This window comes from Coccinella septempunctata, chromosome 3 (genome assembly GCF_907165205.1).
Source record: "Coccinella septempunctata chromosome 3, icCocSept1.1, whole genome shotgun sequence".
Lineage (NCBI taxonomy): Eukaryota > Metazoa > Arthropoda > Insecta > Coleoptera > Coccinellidae > Coccinella > Coccinella septempunctata.
The window spans coordinates 10,932,346-10,957,946 of record NC_058191.1 but is presented as its reverse complement, the minus strand read 5'-3'; the positions used below and the strand labels follow the sequence as shown (position 1 = coordinate 10,957,946).

Below are 25,601 nucleotides of genomic sequence, written 5' to 3'. Positions count from 1 at the left end.
GAAAGAGTTAGATTCCATAAATATTTTTCAGGACAAAAGAGGTTGCCTTCATCATTCTGCAGAACATAGTCGTCACTACACTGAACAAAGGGTGATGCCGTCCATGAAGAGATAGCCTCTAATTTCGACATCCCCGTAAATAAAAATAAAAGCTGTGTCTTCGATACTTTTCTTTAGACAGTCAGCTGTCAGCATTAATCAGCAGTATTCTAGCGTTATACACCGCCGGCATTCCCTTACACATTGCCTTCTGCCGTCAGCATTATTCTGAACACATTCGCCTGGTGTCGGTTTCCTGTGGAACACAGACGACGTTACCAGAAAAAGTTGCTTTCACCATTCTCTGGAGAACTGTTGGTATGCCTTTGAGATTCCCTTGAGAACTGTTAAAATTTCCTACTACCATTTACTACCATCGTCATCTTAAGAATCCTCTTGAATTAATTCATCAGATATTCAGAGGAATACATTTGGCTATTGCGGCATCTTGACATCTCTTTTTCCATAGTTCGCCATCTTCTGACGTTCCCCGGGAAATCGCCAGCATTCCTCGTCGATTTTCCTCGGCTGCTGAGGATTTCCGGAAACTCAAAACAGCAATAAAAATCCTATAAAATTTCACGACTTGTGTCGTTTGTTTGTCAATGTGAACGTGCTGCAAACTGAACACCTATACTCCATTCACATTTATTTTAGCACTCGGTTGGCCATGAAATAATTTTCCCAAGTTTTTGTAACTAGAACGGAGTAAGGTTGGCACTCATGAAATGTCGTTATTGCCATAACGCCGTTGCCAAACTAATATCAATTAATATTACAAAAATGCAGAAATTGATTGAAAAAGAGAGAAGACAGGGTTTCAGGAAGTACTATTTATAATTCAGGTCCGCTCATTCAAGTAGTAGGTAACCCTGATATTCTAATATCTACAATATATCTGACGATAGCGAACATATTCAATGTAAGTGAATTTATATAGGCTGTATTCGGGTTCGGCTTTCTGACAGTCCGAAAATTGTTCTAAAACTGCGCAAAGCTGTTGTATGTGTATTTAATCCTCTGCGCAGTTCTAGAACCATTCTCGGACTATCCGAAAGCCGAACCCGAATAGAGCTATAATGTTTCATCTGAATCTAAACGACTTACCCCGGGTTTCATCAAGCTTGATCGGTGAATCAACGTTTGATTGACGAATAGACGCCACTTTGTTTTCAATCGATAATTCAGTCGTGATCATTCAGAATATATTTCTCGTATCAAATTATGATGTTTATACTTCCATTTAATTATTCTCAATTGCTACTTCTTTAATATATTCAGAAATGAAAATGTTGCAGTCATTTCGTTTTAGAAATCGAGTGACTCTCAAAACGTTGATCTGACAATCAAACTTTCATGAAACCCGCTGTTATATTTTAGCTGAATGATCAGAAAGATTGTGAATGAAGAGGATGACAAAGAATTTTATTCTATTGGGAGACCCATAAAAGTGGTGGCATTTGAAAATATTATGTGAACGAATACGAAAAGTTACTACAATATTTTCGATGAATGTCATCGTAAAATAAGTTGCAGAAAATTAATTTATCTATTTTTCATTTTACTTGTCTTATACATCCCCTTAAGAATTAATAAATATATGATTATTATTATTATATCAAAGTATTCAAAATAAACGGGCCTAAATACGAGCCGGTGGTCTTGTTAATTGTTAATTCATCTGAAATTTTTGTTTAAAGGTAAGATGCCTCGAAACTTCTTTTAATTATTTTGACTTCCTTGGATGCAAGATGATTTTTGTCGAAGAGTTTCAATATTTTTGTAATTATCCGTTAATTATTAATAAAGATATACACATTCACATTCCCTACCACTGCATCAGATGCGTTTCATCTTCGGGTTGATTTTTTTTAAATTCTACAAATGATGTAACGTCTTCAACCTTTAGTCAAAGAAGATAACCAACATTAATTCTCTTCAAACTACTGCATCAGATATGTGTCAATAATTCAATTTTCTTCTTGTTTTCTCTTGTAATTTCCATGCAAATAACTAGATTTGATATGCCCCCAAATAGTTTGTATGAACGTCAATTATGTTCGTCACATATTTTCGACTTCTTACCCGTATTTTCCGAAGTGATTCGACATTGTGATAAAACACGTAATTACTGAGACTTTTACGTAGAACGGACAACATAGCGCTGATAAACCCAAAGATGATTTGACAAGCGTCCTAACCCCACATTTTCGAACTATAAAGAGTTGAATGTGTCAAATTTCCATGGCCAACCGAGTGCTAAAATAAAAGTGAATGGAGTATACATGCTTCGAAGTGGTCCGAGCTCCGAGAGTTGTCGGCCGTTGCCACGCTCAAAGGAAAGAACTCACTGGTGCAACGCAAGATAATTGGATTATTATTGACGTTAATGTTGCAGCTTCGCCTATGAGCAAATTTGAGTCAGAGTGGTCCTTCATTCATTGCTGTATCCCGTTACCGGGAATGAATCTACAACAAGACATAAAAAAAAGAACAGACTTATAATTCCTTAGAGCTAATTGCGACTGTGTGCCCTCCTGTGATTGAAGAGACCCAACCGTGACCTACAGATCCTTCCACACTCCGGACATAGATAGTTACCAACCAGATCTACTCGCCGCTGTATTCTTCTCGATTCTCCATTATAACTGTGCACCATAGACCTCCACTGTGACCTGTCTAACGCTAGTTGTTCCCAGTTATGATTGGCATTAACTGATTTTATGGATTGATGTAGTGAATCCTTAAACCGCTTATAATTGCCTGCCGGGCTCCCTCTGTCAATTCGCTCTACAGAGCTATTTTGGGGAGTCTTGTGTCTTGCGTCCTCAGAATGTGGCCGTTCCATCGGAGTCGGGCCCTCGTTATTTGAGTCCCAATTGTTGTACAACTCGCGCGTTGCAAGACTTCTGCATTCGAAACTTTGTGGAACCATCTGATGTGCATTATCTGTCTTAGATGATGTTGTTGCGTTTGTTCAAGCTGTTTAATATGTCGCCTGTAGGTCGTCCAGCTTTCGCTTCCGTAAAGAAGCGTTGGGAGGACGACTGCTTTTTAAACAGCTGTCTTGGTCGTCAGATACAGGCCGTGATTTTGAAACACTCTCACCTTTAGCTTCTAGAATGCCCGTGATGTCGAATTGCTACGGTTGTGTATTTCCGTGTCTAGGTTAGCCCTAGTATTCATGAAGCTTCCCAAGTATTTGAACTGGTCGAACTGTTCCAGAGTTTCATTCTCCTAATATGTGTTTGAAGGCTTTCTGGAGGACTTACTAGGATTTTGGTTTTGTCGATATTGAGTCTAAGGCCTAAAACTTCGTATATATGTTTATAGGTCATAGGTGATAAACTTTGAACGGGTTTTTGCTCTGAGGTGCTTCAGGTTAAATAGGCCTCCATCAAATCTGAATCTCATTCTAACACCTACTCACGTCAGCAATTATCGAGACAGCTATGGCGAAAATATTGAACAGTAAAGGCGCTAACACGCAGCCTTGTTTTATTCCAGAGTTGGTTAAGAAATGGTCGGTTGTAGAGCCATTATGCTGTATTCCTATGATGACTATAAAAATTCATAGACATCGAATGATCAAACATATGGCAATAAGAGGTCGAATAAAACACCCTCTGTAACTCAGATAATTGACACATTTCATCTGGAGTATCTATTTGGATTACATCTTCATTTTGAGCTCATAAGTCTATTACTGAAATATTTCAAATTAGTAATGATACACCCTGTATAGTGATTTGAAATTGAACTATTTTACACATTAGTCGTTGAAAGTATCTACTACTACCGTATAACGACTAAATGAAACTACACAGCGCTTGCAATTCAGTAGCAATAGATACATTATAAGAAAAAGGGAATTTAAATATGTAATTTAGAACAAGTCAGAGGTTAATAAGGAAATCAACGAGTCGTTATGTCAGACAATGTAAAGCAGTGATTAAAACTCGTTTAACTATTAATGATGATATTCGATATGACTTCTAAAGGTGAGGTGAAAACGTTTTTATGATGATACTTTGTCTAATGACCGTTTCGTGATTCCCAAACATCATAAGGAACTAATTCAGTTTCGAGTCAATATTTATTTAATAAATAATAATAATAATAATGTATGATATAATCACAAAAAAATCTCCATCACAATTGTAGATCACATCTCAATTTAGAAGTGCCTGCAATAAATCGTCAATCGTGTCCATTACATTTTGCAGTAATTCTTGTACTTCCCCACTCACTGAATTCAGTATGGCGCCGTGAAATAACGACGTTATTGCATCACTCAAGAGATTATACATCCAATCGGTAAGGATGAATGAGTGGATATGTATGCTGATGTGTCTGAAAGATAAAGTTTAGACATTTTTAATATGTTAATTGCTAGTTCCAACAACTCATGTTCATTATTTGTTGAGAATTCGTTTCTTTATTTTGTAATTCTACGGAGGCGTAGAAGGGCCACATAATATTAATAATACACTGTAGACAACAGAAGTTCCACATCCACACTAAGAAAACAATTTATTAACTATAATGCAGATTTATTAATACGTAATATGGGCTTTATTCGAATATGGCGTAATGAATATTTATTTCTCAGAAATTAATGCTTTATTGGAAATCCTTAAATAAATATTTCTTAATAATTAATATATTGAAATATATTTATTGATAATGAATTGATTTTTTCGTTTATATATAATAAGCTCCGTTATTAGTAATAATGAACTTTCTTAATAGTTATTAATTAATTATCAGGTTTGTTGAGAGATGAACCTATTGAATTCAGTCCATTAATAAAAGGTTAATCAAAACTCTCCAATGAAAATACATTTATTTTTATTTTATTATTACAGATGACAAAATCAAAAAAGCTTGACATGTATCATTATCATCATCACTCAATTTAAAAAAAATAACAAAAAAATACAAAATAAGTCATAAACTTATCATCAGCACCATAAAAAATAACCAACCTTCTCCTGTGTCTGATTGAATCCTCAAAAAATTAACCTTTTTCGAATGGGGTAATCCTTCCTCCTCTAGAATGTTCTCCAAATAATTAAAAACACTCACTGAACCCACATCACTTCACTTCACTCCACTCACTCTTTTTAACACCATAAACAAGAAATTATTTGTAGAAACCGCTCTAATAAGCTTGTTCAAACTCTCAAGCCACAAGAAAAAAAAATCAGCGATCTATAAAATTCAGAATAGTCTGGAAATCTCCCTGTATTGCATCAAATTTCAATAGTAGACTGAATACTAGAACTGACGCTTTGCTTGACCAATAGGGACGCTTGCCATCTATTGGTCGACAAGATTCGACAAGTCTAGAATGATTTCATAGCTGGCAAATAAATTTTTTTTGATGTTAACAAAAATAAATTGATTATTTATAAAACTATATATTTCTGGGAAATAAAGGTTTAGACTAAGATATCAAAACGATATTCATTTCTATCAAATAAACAATATTTGGACCAAATAAATTAGGCTTTAATAAATTTTTCATTAACTATAAATAACTGAAATTTCTGAATTTCTTTGAGGGAAATCACGTTTATTTATTATTGGCTTATTAAATTTATAGTAAATAAATTCGGATCAAATAAATATTTATTAAATGTAAACCATATCATTTTTCTCAGTGCATGAATTGATTTTTATGTACACAGGGCGTTCTTTGACATTATTCGAGTTTTCTTCTATGAGAGGTCATTACATAACAGTGATTTGACATCCTTTACATCTGATTTTCTCCTAACAAATTAGTGCAAGAATTTACACAAGAGCAAATCGATTATTTCAATTTTTTTATTGAATTTGTTTCAGAGATTGGGAGTGAAAACCCTAAAGAATTTTAGAAAATGCAGAATCCTCCCAAATTGAATTTCAATCGATATATTTAACAGGGTGTTCCATAACGACATGTATATTTTTTAGGTATATTCCGGATATTTTATGGAGAAACATGTACAATGTACAAGATGCTCGTGAAGCTTTCTCAAGAGACGAGGATTATTATGTACACTCGGTGTTTTTTGAAGTCCCTTTAGATTTCTTAAATGAAGGGGTCATCACAACGCTAAGAAAACCTCATATAGCCTCTATGACTAATTGGTTCCTTTTCAGATATACGATTCACGTTTCACAAAATAAACACGTTTTTCAATAGATATTGAGAAAAATTTTCATTAGGTACATGTTTCTGGGGAATTATGAATAAATGTTCGTAGACATGTAGGGGGCCAGGTTGGGCGCCCCCCCCTCTCCACCCCTGATACTGAAATAGACAAAATTTTCGAGCAAGCAACCATGAAACAATATTGAGTTCCACAGGCAGTCCAAAAAAAATGGCTCCACTAATATAAGGATTTTATGTGTTTAGAGAATGTCCTTGGTCAAACCAGATAGTGAGAACCATCAGAGCCCATTGTTGACATGGGGGTGATACAGAGTGTAGGCCCGATACTCTTTATATATAGTATAAAGAGTACAGGCTGTCCGGGAAAATGTGGGAAATCTCACAGAATCAGATAAAACATGAAAAAAGGGAGGCAATTGCCCATCAATTTTTTTCCAAATCCATTTTTCAGGAAAACTACTAAATATCATTTAATGAAAATTTGATATGATAAACAGTAGTAAGGGCCTTAAAATGGTGCCCTTAAATATAAATTAGCTTGTTTAGTTTACCAGGGGCGGACTAGGTTGTTAAGGTGCCTTTCTGACGGGAAACCTTCTGGTCATCGAAAACACAGCGCAACCGCTATCGTTTGATATTCAAACGAGTTAGGCCAAAACTGCATTGTTACGAATCTTTTTAATTTTGTCGGATTCAATAACATAAACTAAAACCTTTTTGATCCTTGAATAACTTTCGTATCATTGTTGCAGAAAAAAGAAATAAGAATTCATTATTCTTTTTTATAGAAATGAAAAATTGCTTCTTTTATTCTTATGTTTTTTCGAAAATGGTTCATTTTATCGACAATGAACAAGAGTACCTCTTCATGAGATTAATGTTCAAGGTATCCAAATTTGTTGTTTTTAACTCCCTATGATACAGATTGTCAAAAATGTAAGCATTAAAATGTACAAACTAATCCGCCCTAACTAAACAAGCTATGTTAAATTCAAGGGCAGTATATTAAGAGGTCACATTATCATACCAGCTTTTCATTGAATTATATCGAGTAGTTTAAAATAATAAATTTTAAATGACGCCACTGGAATAACCAACCGTTTATAACGTTGTTGTGATTTCATTATGAAAGGAGGGTTGAATAATATTATTGAGTATTAATGGGTTTAATACTCAATGATAATATCAAAGAACGTCCTGTATAAATAACAATCACATTCGTAGTAAATGTGCGAACACACAATATACATGAATTTCAGTATTCTTAAAAAAAAAACATTGTATTACGAAACTAAAACCCTTCATCAATCCTTCTTTATATGGTGAAATAATCTATGTCGCCGTAGAACACCCTGTGCATCTAGTTTGAATCGGTTCCCAAGTAAATATAATTTCGAGATTGAAGTCGAAATTTAGATAAATTCGGAGTTTAAGTTCAAATACTAGATAGATCATAGAAACTACCCTTTCTATCTTCAGTAACTGAAACGATGGGTAGATAATTTAATTGAAGATGGCCGTGAATGGTAAAAATTAAGATAGGTAGGTATCAAAAAAGAATACTGCTTTAAAAAATTCTTTAGCCTACGTTCCAATGGTCGATAAATATGAGAACAAAAATTCGTCATCAAGTAGGCTATGGAATTTTGACAACGCTATTCGAGTATTGTTAATCGCTCATGTCCATCTTCAACTAGCAGTTTATTACCTACCTACATATGTGATTTGTTAAGAAAATAATCTTACCCTGAATGTGGAATTTCGAACAATCTTATAAAAGCTTGGTTGAAATTGTAATCGATCACGAGACTTGTTCTCATCAGCAAATCCGTTACTTCTCCTTCTATCTTTCCTCCAGGACCAACAAACAACAGGGATGCTTTGAAGTGACCTGAAAACTAAAAACAAAACAAAAATCAAACATCTGAAACCAGGCTTTGGATTATTGACAGATGATTGAAGTATGTAGGTACATATATTCTTTCTTCCCATCCTCCCTTGAAGATTATTTCATAATCGGAAATTAAAAATAAAGTTTGCGAGAACAAAATTTCAAAGAGGGTCGAAAATGAAGTGAAAAGAGTTCAACGTGATATAGGAAGGTACAAAAGAATATTTCGATGTTGGATCGATGAAACATTCCACGTTTTTTTTATTGCTTCGTGTATTTTTTCGCTATTCAAACAAGGCATCAGAAATCTGATCACATTCCCTCAAAATGAAGAATTACGGAAATTGGATTTCAGTAAGTTCATTTTATCCCTATAATGATAATCGATAAAAAAAATCTTCTAATGACCAAATCATCCTCATCAACAGAGAACAAAGGATCCTTCCTTTTCTGGTACGAAAAGTTAGGGTCGCCATTAAAAAACTGCCCTCGTAGATGGGGTGTGTGACAAACTCCTTAATAAGAGTTGTGTGATTTGAAATGAAAATTGACCAGCATTTTTCCACAAAAAATTAAAAACCAACGATATTTATTCTGTGAGTTTTTATATACTTACTCTGTATAAATATTTGACGCGAGCATTACGTCCTTTTGTATAAAAATACTGTCAATTTATAGAATCACGTTTACTTTCTCAAGTCAATTTTGATTGCCGTAATTTGAATCCCAGAAGTAGGTATACCTCGATAGTGGGGTATTGAGTCGAGCCTATGGTTTTAATATTTCATAGAATTCAACCAATCGTATAATATAAAAAGAAGATAGACGTCAAACTTATTTTCATCAATATATCAAATGAGCGAAAAATTTAATTAATTAAATATCCCTTATGCTATGAATTACTTTCTTTGAGTATTCAACTTTAGTTTTCTTCGTAATAAGCATTTTTTGTCCTGAAGCAGTTATACAAAACTAGTTGTTGAATATACAGGGTGTTTTCAATACAATTATTTTAGGCATATATTCCCACAGTAATTTTAAGGTATAAGTTCGTATAATATAGGTCCGCGAGAACTTACTTAGGAAGCTACAGTTTAATTTTTTACAATAATTTAACACACTGTAGCTCAGTAACTAAGCTATTGCGTACCTATGTTTGTATGAAATTTTTCCTTAGAATCTCCCCATGAAATTATTGCATTGAATGTCTAAACAGCCTGGATATACTTAAGGACATTTTTTTAATCTGCTTCAACATAAAAAATATGCTTTTGATTATTACGAGTTATTTTGAGACCAAATAAGATGTCCAAATTTTAAGCGGGTTTTAAAAAACTGTAATTGCCCTTTCAACGATTTCTCACTTATGCGATTCCCAATAAACTTTTTCATTACTCAGTAAATCGAGAAAATACCAATGGAGTAAAATAGAATGCCCCATAACTTCTCGAAAGTTCAGCAACTTAAGTACCTATACTTTTGTTGATATACAATAGGCACCGGCACTTTACGGCGGTAAGCTTCGGCTTCAATCTGTTGAAATGGGTTGTTCCTCTATAGAGGGGTTAATACTCAATGCTAGAGACTGCTCAATGTTACTATATAAAATCCTACCTTGAGGTCTCTGCAGCTTATTGGCAAATCCAATTGGAGTTGCTTGTTGTCCTGTGTGTAAGTCATAATAACATCCTCTTCAGGTCGGTAAAGAGTGGCCAAACCAGAAATTTGCATTTTGTTGATTTTGATATTACCCCACCAATAACCCTGCGAAAAAATTGTAGGATTGATTCGAAGTATATAAAAATATAAGTATACTAGCTGACCCGGCAAACGTTGTTTTGCCATATAAATAATTTCCTAGTAATTTCTAAAAAAAAATGATTAAATTACTAAAATGGCTATTAAAAAATAAGGGTTGATCTTAGAAGGGTGAAAATTGAGGATTGTATGTATTTTTGTATGTTGTATCATAAAAAAATAGAAATTAAAAATTTTGTCCAAAAAATGAAATAAAAAATTTAGGTGTGGACTACCTCTAACATTTAGGGGGATGAAAAATAGATGTTGGCCGATTCTCATAGATACCGGATAAGCACAAAAAATTTCATCAAAATCGGTCAAGCCGTTTCGGAGGAGTATGGTAACGAAAACTATGACACGAGAATTTTATATATTAGAAGATAATAGATTCTTATTCGAACAGAATCAAATATTTTCATTCAGTTTCATAAATGAAATGGTATACGTCAAGGTCAATCGAATTACATATTTTCGAACAGGTCCTTAACAGAGAAAATTCAGATATTTCAAAAGCAGTGTTTTGTTCAAGTATTCGAAGGCGAGTTCAACAATCATAGAATGATAAACTTGATAAGCGTTGTTTACATGCTACCTAGACCTTGAGGAGGTCATGTTTTTGTGGGTCTATTGAGAAATTCGAAATTCAGTGGATTTTTTGAAAATTACTTCGAAATTAATTAGTAGGTTTCATTGCCACATTACCTCATATATGTCATCTAATGGAATCGGATCTAGTCCTTCTTTGACTAGCATTTTGTCCAGATTTTCAAGAATTTTCTGTCCATAATCGTTAACTGTAGCTTGGTATATTGTAGAATCCTTCAAACTGTAAAAGATAGAACATTGAATCAATGCCACGAGGACTACGAAGATTCGTATTTTCAGTTTCTGATTGGATGCATTTTATTTTCGCACATTTGGAGCGCTATGATTACCAAAATAATAAAGTGTCAGAAGTTTTTTAATTTCTTTTCTTTTTTCCTATTTTGTAATGAGTAACAACATCTATAATCTATGGGAGATGATTCCCCAACATGAGCGTCCTGTAGAGTTCCTCGAACAACTTTTGATTCGGCTTTCAATCAAAAGAAATATTTTGACTATTATTAATTTCAATAATGAAGGAATTTCTAACGACGAAAGAGATTATTCACCGAAATCTACAAAATATTTTGACTCAAAGATGATAATCGTCACAATACGCTACGTGGGAGGATTTCTTTCAGCAAGTTTTGTAATTATTAACTATTTCTTTCCTAATCATCATCAATTCTTCAGGTCATGCCGTATTATTCACTTCTTTCAATGCTTTCTCCTCTTTTTTGTGTTTCAGATATAATTTCGAGATGGAGAGAGGAAAAAGAAATTTTATTTCAATCGATAGTGTGTCTTTCAGTATAAAATGTTTATTCTGTAACAAAATTTAGGTACTACATACTCACAGGGATGGAGAGTTTTGTTAGTTTTTTGTTTGTTTTTTCCCCAAGCCCCAAGCCTCAACCATACGCCGAATTTGATACTCATTAACATACTATAAGTAATATTTGATTTCTAAAAATGCATTGCTGATATTCAAAAGAATATACCTAAATATAAGGGTATAAATGAATTGTTGCGAAAAAATTTAAGAGGAGATTCCTTGTCTAAAAAATAGTGTGGGTCTTTCCTATAATTTTTTTTGAGCAGCCCAAAATGAGATATGAAAAGCAATTGTTAATTTTTTTTTTTTATATTAGAATCCTGAAAACTGAGAGAAATGAAATTGAATCGACATTATAATTTGTTTCCATTTTTATACATTGAAAAACTAATTTTTAGTCCGATTCGTTTCAATCAAATAAGGTCTTATGTAATTTCTTGATGAATGTAACGGTTTGTGCGAAAAAAATGAATTCTTAGCAGGTACGTAGCGTCGTACCTGTTAGTCGTAGGGGACTACGTCAGTCAGCATATGCTGACATTAAAGGGGAACACAACATAGTATTTTTTTGACTATACTCCATTCACATTTATTTTAGCACTCGGCTGGTCATGAAATAATTTTCTCAAGTTTTTGTAACTCAAACGGAGTAAGGTTGGCACTCATGAAATGTCGTTAATGTTATAACGCCGTTGCCACAACTAATATCAATTTTTATTACGAAAATGTCGAAAGTGATTGAAAAAAAGAGAAGACAGGGTTTAAGGAAGTGCTATTTAGAATTCAGGTCCGCTCATTCAAATAGTTACCCTGATATTCTGAAATTCACAATACGTCAGACGGTAGCTGAATGTTTCGACAATCAAAAAGATTGTGAATGAAGATGATGACAATTTCCTTCTATTGGGATACCCAAAAAAGTGGTAGCATTTGAGAATTTTATGTTTCGGTGAATTAATGCAAAATTTTCTACAGGATTTTAAATGAATGTTATCGTAGAATAAGTTCCCCAAAAATTGATTTCTCTATTTTTCATTTGACTTGTCCTATTGTAAATGTCTTACGGTACCAATAAATACATAATTATTATTTCAAAGTTTTGAAAATAAATACGAGCCAGTTGTCCTGCTAATTGTTTATTTATGTGAAATTTTTGTTCAAAGATGCAGTCCCTCTTGACTTGAAACTTCCTTTAATTCCTTTTACTTCCATTGATGCAAGATGGTTTTTGTTGAAGAATTTAACATTCTTGTAATTATCCGTTAATTTCTTCGAGATATACACATTCCAACCACTACATCATAAGCATTTCATCTTCAGGATGATATTACATATTGAAATCTACAACTGATGCAACGTATTCCATCTTTAGCCAAAGAAGATAACCAACATTAACTCTCCTCAGGCTAGTGCATATTATGAGTCAATCTAATTCCACAGCAAAAATAATACCTAATATATTTAAAATCCTATCTCTTGTATTTTCCATGCAAATAACTAGGTATGCCTTCAATCAGTTTGTATAAACTTGTATAAACAATAATATTCGTCACATATTTTCCGAAGTGATTTGACATTGACATTGTGATGAAATACGTAATTACTGAGACTTTTACGTAGAACGAACAACATAGAGCTGATTTAAAACCCAAAAATGTTTCGACAAGCGTCATAACCCCACATTTCCGTACTATACAAACTAAAATGTGTCAAATTTCCATGGCCAACCGAGTGCTAAAATAAAAGTGAATGGAGTATACTTCCTCGTTCATATACTCAGGATGTCTGCTCAATTTCCTTTCTGTCAGTTCTCTAGTTTCTGAGACCAAAATTTAGAATTGTTTTTCCGGGACCATCTTCAGGTGGCAGCATCAAAGCAACTCAAAAAATTTTTTTATGTAAGATCCACACTATTTTCGAGAGATAATTTTTTGCCAACTGTACATCTATATCCTGTCTTATATACCAAAACGATAATACATACATACATACATTTCATTGATTGATGGATTGTTTGAAAAACTTGCAACCAATTGAAATATTTTTTTCCTATCATTTTCACTTGATCAATTCACCTCAGCACGTCGAAATATTAGGTGTCGACTGAAGATACGAATATACTTATATTCTCCTAGGAGCAGAAAGTGTACTCTCAGCAAGCTACCTACTGCTTTTGACACCCAAATGACTCGAAACGATATTAATTCATTTAATCCTACACTATTGCAGGAAAGAGGGTCAAAAAGCACTGTAGTAAAAAAATTGCAATATTTAGCATATAAATAAATGAACTAAAAATATTAGTATGTGATTTTCACTAACATGAGTTGTTTAACCACAGGTAAACTAGGTTACCTTACCCTTCTGAATACGCTATTGTGATAACTAAACACGTGCCGTGATTTAACAACTCATAAGTTAGTGAAAATCATATAATTCTGTTTTCAGTTCAATTTTGGATTTTCATAAGTATCGGCCGCATCAATTCAAAATAAATAAATGATTGCTTTCTGCAAAAGTGCGTTGTGAAAATATTTGCTCAAGTCAAAAACTCAGACCGCAAGAGATAGGAGTTTTCGCAAAAATAGGGAAACGTCATCACCTCACTGTCAGGTTGAAAATGTCACTAAGGAAATCTGCGTCAAGAGGAATCCCGTTCCGTATAACGGAACCAGTGCTGACTCCCAAAAAGGCACACAAAAAAATGCACAAAATAACTCTCATGTTGTGTAAACTACTAAACCTTTCGTTATCTTCAACAGTGAATTTATAGGCATTCAATTAAGCGAGGTCGAGATCTAATTTCATTGATAATCAGATAATAATCAATAGCCGGAGTGCATTTTTCTTTTGATAATAAGGAAAAATTTAGGATGAAGTTGTTTTTAAATACACTCCTCAACAATTGATAGAGATCACGTATAAAGGACCCCGCAAAATCAGCATGGAAAATGGATTTCGACTAAATTCGTTGGAAATCTGCGAAAAGTTAGTGTTCAGTATCCTGATCAAAAGTCTTAATGGGCACTTTTTACAACCCCAGACTCTCTAAAAGCTCCCCAAAGTATACTTTGCATAAAAGTTTCAATTCATCTTCAAAGCTTCTCCTTTCACTCACTTCAATCAAATCCTACATTCTCAATCACTTCTTCTTCTAATTCTCTCAGAAATATTTTCTATGACACTCTTCAAAAACAAGAATATTAACTGAGCATACTCTGGTATGAATCAGAATTAAAATAAACCAAAATAAACAACAAGGGAATATTCTTGAAATAAATTGGTGAAAGATGAAAGCAACATGAAAAATTAGGTTTAGCGACCCACCTAGTCTACGGTCACCGGTAATATTTCAGAATTGGAAGAAGATTAATAAGAGAAAGTACACAAAAAGTAATTCGTCGGGTGAATTTATAAGAAATATAACAATAAAATGAACGACAGCAGTAAAATAGGGATATATATCTAAGTAATCCTGCGGTATAGGATGCAAGGACAAACAACCAACAGGAAAAATTTCTAAAATGAGAATTAAAAAGTATGAAAAAAGTCACTCAAAGGAGAAAAAATTATCCTAAGCAAATTATTTCATGAAAGGACACAGTTTGAACATTTTTTCGGAAATTATATATAACGAAAGCAAAACTCTCGAATTACATTTATTCTTATGTTTCTAAATATTAGAAACTAGTAGTTAGATCCCTATAATAGGAAACAAGTTTCACTGTAGAACCAAACTCTCAAAATTCAACAGCCTACATGATGATGAAATTTTGTGACGAATCCTGCCTAATCCCTTCATTATCAAATATAAGCGATATGCAACTTTTCAAACTTTGAACTAACAATATTTTCATTTACCTACATGATAATTGATTTGAATATTTCGCAGGATGATATGTAGAATACACAATAAAAAATGTCTTGCGTAAATGAGATAAAATTAAACTTGGTAGCTTATCCCTCAAATCATCTACACGATAAACAATGATTAAATTTCTTTCATCACATTAGATCGATTCATTGTTTCAATTGATAAATTTTCGACTAAAAACAGAATTATATGATATTCACTAACATGTTAGTTCTATCATATAGGTTAAAATCATCTCTGACACGCATTATAATGTTGGGGAGACCAAGAGGTAAATTCGAGATTTACTCGAGCGTGTCAGAGAAGAGATACCATGGACCCTGTAGAGTACCGAGTACCTCTACCAAAAATTAGACCTGTATACAGGGTGTTCTACAAGCTCTATGACGAACTTTGACAGATGGTAGCTGTGCTTATTCTGAACATTTTTTTCCTATGAACATATATATCCGATTCGTTTTTATTTAGAAGATACAAACATTTGAAAAATCATATTTTTATGTTCAAATCTTAATAATCAATGGAAATTTTGGGACTATAAAAACTGTGTACACCTTCGCCTCGAATGCAAGCTTTACATCGACGAATCAAAAATGCCGTTTCTCGGCGGATTATATTTGGGTTGTTTCGAATTTGGTTTGCTACGTCTTGAATATCAAGTAGTTGTTAATGAGATAAGATTTAAACATGATAAACAAGCTGCTTCATATAACCCCATCAATAAAAATCTAAGGGATTTAGATTAGGTGAACGAGATGGCCATTTTATTGGCTCTCCTTGACCTATACATTCATTCAGGAAATGATCATTCAGCCAACAGACTATTTGTCTCCCTCTATGTGGTGGTGCACCATCGATCGTTCTGGTACCACACATTTCCAACAATGTTAAGTTCTAAATTATCAATGAAGTCAAAACGGTTGTGCTCCAAATAATTTGTACACAAATCAGCATTTAAACGATCATTTATAACATGAAAACACTGAAACGTAGCTGCTATCGTCTTTGTCTTATGACATATGGATTCTGCAGGGCCCATACATGTTCAAAAACATAGTGATTGGATCAGAGTTACCGACATATCTTGCTTTTGGTATAGGAATACCAGATGAAATAGATATCGCGATATTGAAAGCTATAAATCAAGAATTCTCGATTGAAACTTTGGAAGATGGAACCTCAAACCACAATCCCGTGGAATTGAAATTGGAGAAGAACCAAGAGAAAAACTGATGGAGGATATACCAATTGGGCTAAATACAGCCATTTAATACAATCGGAAATAACTGAAATCCCAACAATAATCACTCCAGAGGATCTGGAATGTGCGGTTGATAAACTGGAAGAGATAATATTGAAAGCTTACGAAAAAAGCACGAGGAGAGTGAAGAGACCTGCACCAAGTCATCCGCATGGCGATACGCCTAAAGAAGTAAAAGATCTTATACGAGAAAATCGAAGACTCAGAAGAATATATCGGATGAATAAAAATGATCTGAATAGAAGGAACCTCAACCGACATAGCCAAGTTCTGAAAAATGCCCTGAAAGATCTAAGAACAAGCAGATGGAACAAAAGAGTTCAAGAACTGAATACAATCGATCATTCTGCATGGAGAATGCAAAAAAGCCTACGAGGAGAAAAGACTAAAATTCCACCCCCACACGGAGAAAGGGGAATGGCGTATATACCAATACTGATAAGATCGAACTAGAATCGAGAATAAATTACAGGATAGACGACGATAATAAAGATTTGAAAGAACTGGTTGAAGAAAATGATGAAGAAATGGATTACCAGCGGCTGCTGAAATAGACAAACCAACATCGCCAAATGAAATCAGGGAAATAATTAGAAGTTTGAAGAGGAGGAAAGCTCCCAGAAGCGATAAAATAACGGATGTTATGTTAAAGAAATTACCTAGAGAAGGCATAGCCGCTCTAACAAATATTACGAATGGAATTATGAGGACAGAACACTACCCAGAAAAATGAAAAACAGCGGAAGTCATAGTGTTCAATAAACCATTCCCACAAAATTCCCAATAAACAAATTCCCACAAAACTACAGACCGATAAGTCTACTGTCGGCGTTTGGAAAAGTAGTAGAAAGAATTATAGCCACGAGGCTAAATGAGGAAACCGAAAATCTGAAAGATCTGAAGATGAGATGTGCTGGATATTCGATCAAAATATGCAAGTTGATCTGGAATTATCTCAAAAATAGAAGATTTTACGTGAAAGTGGGAGGAGACAACAAGAGATATAGAGGCTGGAGTACCCCAAGGGTCAGTACTTGGGCCACTTCTGTACAACATATACATTCACGATATTCCGAAGAATCCAAGAACCATGCTAACGTTATATGCTGATGACACAGGCATAGCAACTCGACACGGCAACCCAGAAGCTTAGAACATAGAATATCAGGAAGGAGCTTTTTCGAATAAATGTGACGGGAATTGTGTGACGGAAACGGCCATATTGGTCTTCCAAGTTTTGATTTGAAAAGTGGCAGACTTGGAAGTCAAACGATTCTGTTATCTGTGGCCAAATGAACTAAGTAATGTTTTAACTTAATTTTGGTAATTTGGATTCTTGAAATTTGCTGGAAATAAGGATTTTGGATATTTTATCGTGAATAATTCATAAGTAGGTGATTTTTTTAAGCTGAATATCAGGTATTAATTATGAGTTCCTGAATTTCATGACATAACAAGGTTATCCCATGACAATAACACTCCATGGGCGTAGGTGATGTTAAGTCATAGACCTTAATACCATTAAGTATATAGTCAAGCAGTGTTAGGCGGGGTGAATTTCAGCTTTGATTTTCAATTTGAACGAGCTTGAAAAAGCTTCTGACTTTACGTCAGTGCTTTCCTAATGTTTTTGATTAATCAGAATCAACTGACTATTGAAGTTAGTTTTTTGGAAACTTCATTGTCCTACGCCACTGTTGAAACGGAAATATATGTCGGCCATATTGCTCCTCTATTCCGGTCAAATTGAAATGATCAGTATGCTCCTTCCTGTTATTCTATATTCTAAGCCCAGAAGTAATAGAACGAGTTCTACAAGAAACGATTGACGAAACAAATGACTGGTGCATAAAGTGGAAAATCAAACTCAATGGACAAAAGAGCCAAGCAATATTACTAATTACTACAGAAGAGAAGACTGCGACCCACAACGAATCTATAGAAGTTGACGGCGAAGAAATCGACTGGAAAAATTAAGCCAAATATTTAGGAATAACGCTCGACAAAGGACTTACTTGGAAAAGACATATCAAACAAGCAATCGACAATACGAAGGCAGCGATGAATAGACTCTGCCGTCTGATAGGAAGAAGAAGCCACATGTCGAAAGAGACAAAATTGAAGATAATCAAAGCCATTGCTAGGCCTCAACTGACTTATGGGCGTTTCGAGGCAAAGAGCCATATCAAAAGAATTCAGGCCACTGAAAACAAGCTGCTACGATGTGCAATAGATGCACCTTGGTTTGTCAGGAATAGACAGATTTATAGGGACCTAAAATGGAAAACCATAACGGAATTCATGAACAGAAAAGCAGAGAAATTATTCGAAACAGCGAAAAACCATCCGAATCAAGAACTCAGGAGACTAGTGGACTACGACCCAGAGGAAGACAAAAGGAGAATGCGAATTTACCGAAGGAGACCAAGAGATCAATTAAAAAGAGATTAAAATAACAACAGAAACTCATTAAACAATCCAATAAAGTTTTATCCAATAGAGGATAAACACATAAATCCCAGCACGATAGTGTGCGAGAAGAAAACCGACTAAGAGATGAACGGTTTATAGGCAAATGTCCGGAACCAATATTGAAGAAGCAGTTAAGGGTTTTCAGTGGGTCTCGAGCTCAGGAGAGTGAGAATTCCCACACTTGTTCCCCCTCAGGAGAGAGTCTGTCGTCTGACTTGCAGATTTTCCCCCTGCTACACAAAAAAAAATGATTTTTTTTTATTTTCAAGAATAACGGAAAAAATAAAATCTCCGAGTTTTCGAAAGCCGAAGAAATAAGAATTGTCCATAAAAGTTACAAAATAAAGTTTTATTGAATTATCTCCTCTGCTGGGCTTCAACTCCTTTTGTATTCATAATAAAAGTTTTAGAGCATGACATTTTCTACGAGTTTCGTCTGAGGCAAATATCGTCACGCATGGCGAGGATGACATGCCGAAATGAGCCAAATGAAATAACATTGAGCTCGCTTTAGACCCCTCACCCCAACCGAGAAAGGAGAGCACAAACCCATGGAAATGGTGATAACAAGAAGTCTCGGAAACAAGTCACGGGATCGTCAAGGTATGTCTGAGGTCGACGCTGGACATGACAGCAAATTTTAGTGACAAATAAATATTATTATTATTATAAATCGGTATCTCGAATACGAATCATTTGCAGTCCCATATTCGTAGGACTTTTTTTCCTGAAATTGAACTTTTTCATTTCATTATTATATTATTTTATATTAGTTTTTTCATAAATTGAATTTAAAAATCGAATTGGTTGTAGTGCGCTTGGAGGGTAATTACCCACTTTACCACCCCTCCTCCCGTAGGAAGAACCAGCTTTGCCAAGTTCGGCCACATTAATAATATTTGATAAATTTCTATGAAATATATCTTCTAATCTAAACCGCTATAATTTATATATCTTCGACATTTTGGTGGAAAATCACTAAAATTAGGAACCGTATATCACATAAGCAGCATTCTGGTCCATTATTTCCGACATTCCCTTCATCCAACCACTGTGAATTCGAAGAAATCCTGCCATAAAGCGAACGGAATGTCTTTCAATCCAATTTTGTCACGTTTGAAGCGTGCATTAACAAGATATTCTAGGTGCGTCAGTTTTCCAAGAATCGTTGGCTAAGAAGGAATATCGATTTCGGAAGCTCATTCGATAAAGCACGTGGTGCTTTTGTACGATTCAACGCCCACGTGAAACCCTTGAAACCAGATTTCGCAATTTATCTTCCGTTAATAGTCTCATTATAGTCAACCTACAAATCACAGAATTCAAGCATCCCAAGCTCGTTCAACAGTTTTCGTTCTGGGTCCTTCGAAAGGGCGACGTGTTCCCTATCGAAGGTGAACCAAACTAATAATGAAAATGATCACGCCTAAACGGTGAGGCAATGAATACAATAATAAGGATAAATTCAGATGCATACCACCCGCTTATATGGATGATATCAACAAGTGTTACGATCTGAATTGAACTAGCCAATTTTCCATCGTCAAGGCCCCAAATGGAGTACGCCCCATCGAAGAAAAGCAGATGCTAACCATGGTTTCCGTCTTATTTGACCCCATAAGAGCAGCATACATACATACAACATACAACATATCTATGTGATATTTGATGAGGTCAAATAAGACCGAAACCACGGTCAGCATCTGCTTTTCTTCGATGGGGCGTACTCCATTTGGGGCCTTGACGATGGAAAATTGGCTAGTTCAATTCAGATCGTAACACTTGTTGATAGAGTCATTCTGTGCGCACTTTTGCCATTCAAGCCATACCCTGTTTCAAATGTTGAAGCTAGGAAAATTAAGACAAATTCATAAGATAGAGAATTTTCTAATCTATAAAAAAACATCAAAAAGCAAACAAACAAAAACGTTTTCTTTCCGCAAAAAAGAATTTAATAGAGAAAGTCGGAGTGCGTTCACATGCCCCGTATTGCGGGTAAGTGTGCGCACCCTCACGGGGTAAGTGAACGGAGTGCTTAGTGAACCACACAATCAAAACAAACTACAAAATAATGTCATCAAAATGTTACAATATTAGAGAAATACTGTTTATTGTCAATACAGAAGCGCCTTTTTACAAGCAGTGCATTATTCTTCGTGCCACAATTCTTGGTGAACACAACATTCCCCTGTTGGTGGCTCATCATATTTTTCCGAACAAATAGGACAATATTGATCGAGTCTTAACCAAGAAAATCAACAATGTCATAATTTATTCCTCACTGAACTAATGCCCATATAATGAATCTATGCTCACACTTACCCGCGCACACTTTCCCCAGTAAGCCAAAATTTGAATTGACGTTCTTATAGAGTTGAGCAGCTAAGAGAAATTAAAATTTTTTATTATATATTTAGATTAATATGCCCATGATCGAATAAATTATTATTTAACACTGAGGGACTCGGAACTTGGACCTGGCAGAATGTGCAGAGAAGCTAAAAATTAACAAGAAAACTGGGGAATTTGATTGATTGCAAATAAAAAGTTAAAGGAACGTGGCACGGCGCAGTCCTATGAAAAACTAATATGGCGATTCTGCGCCCTTGCTTCACCCAAATAAACCCCTCTTTCATACTTTGCATAGTCGAGATATGCGCACTGCGCACACTTACCCACTGCGCTCAGTTACCCCGAATGACTCTATTCAATCAGCGGGTGATATGCATCTGAATTTATCCTTATCAACTAAACTACTCAAAATAAGAACAAACAAAAATGGCACATACACTTTCTCCGTACATTTGCACATTTTTGCTGATGTCATCAGGCCTGCACAAATGTTCGTGAGCTGAGTCTTCGCTTACCTCAGTCACCTCAGTACCTCGTTTATAACCATAATCGTTGCGGCAAAGCAATCATTGAGCTGCGCTGCAACAGTGTAGCCCGATGACGTCACTCATGGCGAGGATGGAGGATGACAGACAAAATCGCCGAAATGAGCCAAATGAAATGACATTAAGCGTGCTTTGGCCTCCTCACCCTAACCGAGAAAGGAGAGCACAAACCCATGGAAATGGAGATAACAAGACTCGGAAACAAGTCAAGGGATCGTCAAAGCATGTATGAGGCCGACGCTGGATATGACAGCATGCGGGACGTCGGTGGCAGGATGTTAAGGAAGCAGGCTCCTGCTGCGAAAGAAACTACAGCTCCAAAGCAACAACAACAACCAGCGAGTCCAATTCAATTGCCGACTCGAACTGCTGAAGGTGCTGCGCAGGATATTCAGCCAGTGCTCACTCAAGCGGGGTTAGTTAGAAATCGCATGAAGTGAACGAAGTCCATGAATGAAACTATTGTGCGCATATATGACACCATCACGGGGACGGGACTAGGGCAGAACACAAACAACTATAGGAAAAGGCAACGCAATGAATTATGTCATTGAAAATCCTAAAAGAATGCCAGTATTCCTGTTAAAAATTGAGGGAAGCCCCCCTCCGACCACTCCCTAGTCGACGCTCCTGAACAGCTCCGGTGGCCACCTTTAGTAGCCCGATTCTGCGGTGCGCTAATTTAACGAAGCAGCAGCCCCACTCTCAGTGTTTTTCAGAAGCGAAAAACTACACATTACACATTTTCTTATGGATTCTCTTTAGGTCCTTTCATTTGCATAAAAAGTGTAACACTTTTCTACACTCGATTTTAGTATTCGTTTATCTACATCTTCTTTTGACTATGTGTAGATAAACTACACTTCCTCTACACTGGTGTAAATCAAATCGAGTGTAGAAAAGTGCTACACTTTTTATGCACACGGAAGGACCTTTTGTTAACTCCGTAGAATTCACGTATCATTGTTATCATTTTGATTTCTAGCAACTCGCTTTAGTTCGCCTCTTCTAGTGTAATCTCATTTTCAACTCATCTCATCTCATCTCCTTTACATGGACGATTTGAAACTCTTCGCATCTACCAAAAAACAAATGCAACAGATGCTGAAAATGGTAGAAGGATTCTCAGAAGATATCAAAATGGAGTTTGGACTGAAAAAATGTCGACTTCTGAACATAACGAGAGGCAAAATAGAAGATAGTACATTCAAACTCAAAAAGGGTGCAGAAATTGAAGTATTAAAGGAAAGAGACACATACAAAAGTATTTAGGCATAAAACAGGCAAGAAGAATCAATCAGCCTTACAGAAAAAAATAAGGGCAATGCTGACAAAACATTAATTATAAACATCAACCCAAAGGCTCAATAGAACGGATAGAGCTGCCACGACATCTTGGGGTAGAGGAATTGTTGACTTTTCCAACCGCATGTCCCAGGAAATTGAAGGACTTCGAAAATATTTCCTGAGCAAGGCTGCTTCGTCAGAACTCCATCGAATAGTTTGTGTTGCTGATAGTTCTACTCCGTTGAAGCTACAACAGGACCACTTGGAAACTGTCGAAAAATCTGCAAAAAAAAGGCAGAAACTAATTGGCAAACCTTTGCATGGAAGGTACCAGAACGAGGTCAATCATGGAAACGTCGACATATCTGCGTCGAACTGCTGGTTGACTTCCGGAAGGTTGTTTCCCGAGACAGAGGGCTTCATCCTCGCCATCCAGGATCAGGTGATTCCATCAAGGAACTACATGAAATATATCGCCAAGGATGCTTCAGTGGCGGACGATAGCTGTCGTTATGGTTGTGCGACGCATGAAACTATCCAGCACATCACCGGGGGATGTCAGAAGTTCGCGGCCACGGAGTACAAAAATAGACATGATGCTGTTGCCAAGATTCTTCACCAAGAATTGGCACTAAAACACCAAGTTCTAAGTTCGAAAAAGGTTCCTTATTACAATTACCATCCGGATGCTTTATTGGAAAATGAACATCACAAGCTCTACTGGGATCGCACGGTTCTGACAGACCGGAAAATAACTCACAATGGACCTGACCTAATATATTGTTGAATACTGATTGCTACTGTTGAATAAGGATGAAAACAGAGCACTATTTATCGATGTAGCTATTTCGAATAACAAAAATCTTCTAGATATGCACACTCGTAAAATTTCAAAATATAAAGATCTCTAGGAACAAACCAGGAGACATTGGAAGTTGAAAGATATCAAGACCATCCCTATTGTCATTTCATTTACAGGCCTGATACCGAAGAAACTACCAGAAAACTTATTGAGGAAACTTCAGTTGGACGAAAATATTCATAGAGTCATGCAGAAAGCGGTACTGCTGGGAACGGCGTGAACTCTATGCAAGTACATGGGGAATGCAGAGGAATACCGTCTGCTCCGACAGGAAGTACGGGTGGAGCAGGAATCCAATCGACAGCAAGGAGCCGAGGAGCGACCAGAACCCGACCACCACCACGAGCCCGAAAATCTGGAAAGTGCTGCACCTGAGCTTAATCCTTTTGATATCTGAGATATCTGGGATAATCTCCTCCACAGAGGAAGGTGAAATCCGCAAGGCTAAAGTCATAATAACCAACCTGGCTCACACACCACAAATGAAATCAGCAGATGGCCCCGTCACAACTGGGCCTATTCGAATAAGACGCTGAATTTTCCAAGGAGACTCGCTCAGTTCTCTGTGGTTCTGTATGAATTCTGTATCAATCTCCTGCGTCTTATAGATTGAATTCTACGGACTACGGATTTTCCATCAAGAGCGACAGTAAAATTATGATGAAGCTGAATAACCTCCTTTAGTTGGACGATTTCAAACTTTCCGCATCTACTAAAAAACAAATGCAGCAGATGTTGCAAATGATCCTCGGAAGATATCAAAATGAACATATAGCACTATAAAATGTCGACTTCTGAACATAAAGGCAGTACCTAGGTGCAAAAATTGAAGCATTAAAGGAAGGAGTTACGTACAAGTATCTAGGCATAAAACAGCAAGGAAAATCAATCAGAGTCACATCAAGAAAGAATTAACGAAGTGGTTCACACGAAGATTGAGAAGGATAATGAGAACTAGCCTCAACAGCAAGAATCTGATGAAAGCGATTGATACCTACGCTTGCTCAGCACTGAGCTACTCATTCGGTATCATCTCTTGGACCACGATCGATTCATAGAAAAATAAGGGCAATGATGACAAAACATTATAAACATTACCGCAAAAGCTCAATAGAACGTATAGAGCTGCCACGACACCTTGGGGGTAAAGGAATTGTTGATATATTCAACCATATGTCTCAGGAAATTGAAGGACTTCGAAAATATTTCCTGAACAAAGCTGCTTCATCAGCTTACTACCTACTACCTACTTTGTGAAACTGATAGTTCTACTCCATTAAAGCTACAGCAGGACCACTTGAAAACTGTCGAAGACTCTGCAGAAAGCAAAATGCAGAAACTGAGTGACGAACCTTCACATGGAAGCACCTGAACGAGGTCAATCATGATTACGTCGACATATCTGCGTCGAAGTACTGGTTGACTTCCGGAAGGTTGTTTCCCGAGACAGAGGGCTTCAGCCTCGCCATCCAGGATATGGTAATTCCAACAAGGAACTATATGAAATATATTGCCAAGGATGTTTCAGTGGCGGACGATAGATGTCGATAGATGGCTATTCGACACATGAAATTATCCAGCACATCACCGGGGGAGGTCAGATATTCTCAAGCACGGAGTTCAAGAATAGACATG

The 25,601-nt window shown here is 35.9% G+C and overlaps 1 protein-coding gene across 1 annotated transcript; it reads right to left on the bottom strand.

Moving 5' to 3' along the window:
* Positions 1 to 4,116: 4,116 nt before the first annotated feature.
* On the bottom strand, positions 4,117 to 14,074 carry LOC123310222. The gene is made up of 5 exons (XM_044893670.1): positions 13,916 to 14,074; positions 10,596 to 10,719; positions 9,708 to 9,857; positions 7,949 to 8,100; positions 4,117 to 4,392 (listed from the first exon to the last, which is right to left on the bottom strand). Exons 1-5 carry the CDS (start codon positions 14,035 to 14,037, stop codon positions 4,212 to 4,214), a joined length of 729 nt encoding a protein of 242 aa, XP_044749605.1. The 5' UTR covers positions 14,038 to 14,074; the 3' UTR covers positions 4,117 to 4,211.
* Between the last annotated feature and the right edge of the window lie 11,527 nt (positions 14,075 to 25,601).

Excerpts from the sequence above, each read along its gene's own strand:
- LOC123310222 (XM_044893670.1), bottom strand. The coding sequence starts at position 14,037 with ATGAGAGTTATTTTGTGCATTTTTTTGTGTGCCTTTTTGGGAGTCAGC. Across the intron at positions 8,101-9,707 it reads TAAGCTGCAGAGACCTCAAG|TTTTCAGGTCACTTCAAAGC; the intron begins GTAGGATTTTAT and ends TTTTGTTTTTAG. Across the intron at positions 4,393-7,948 it reads TTCGAAATTCCACATTCAGG|ACACATCAGCATACATATCC; the intron begins GTAAGATTATTT and ends TTTATCTTTCAG.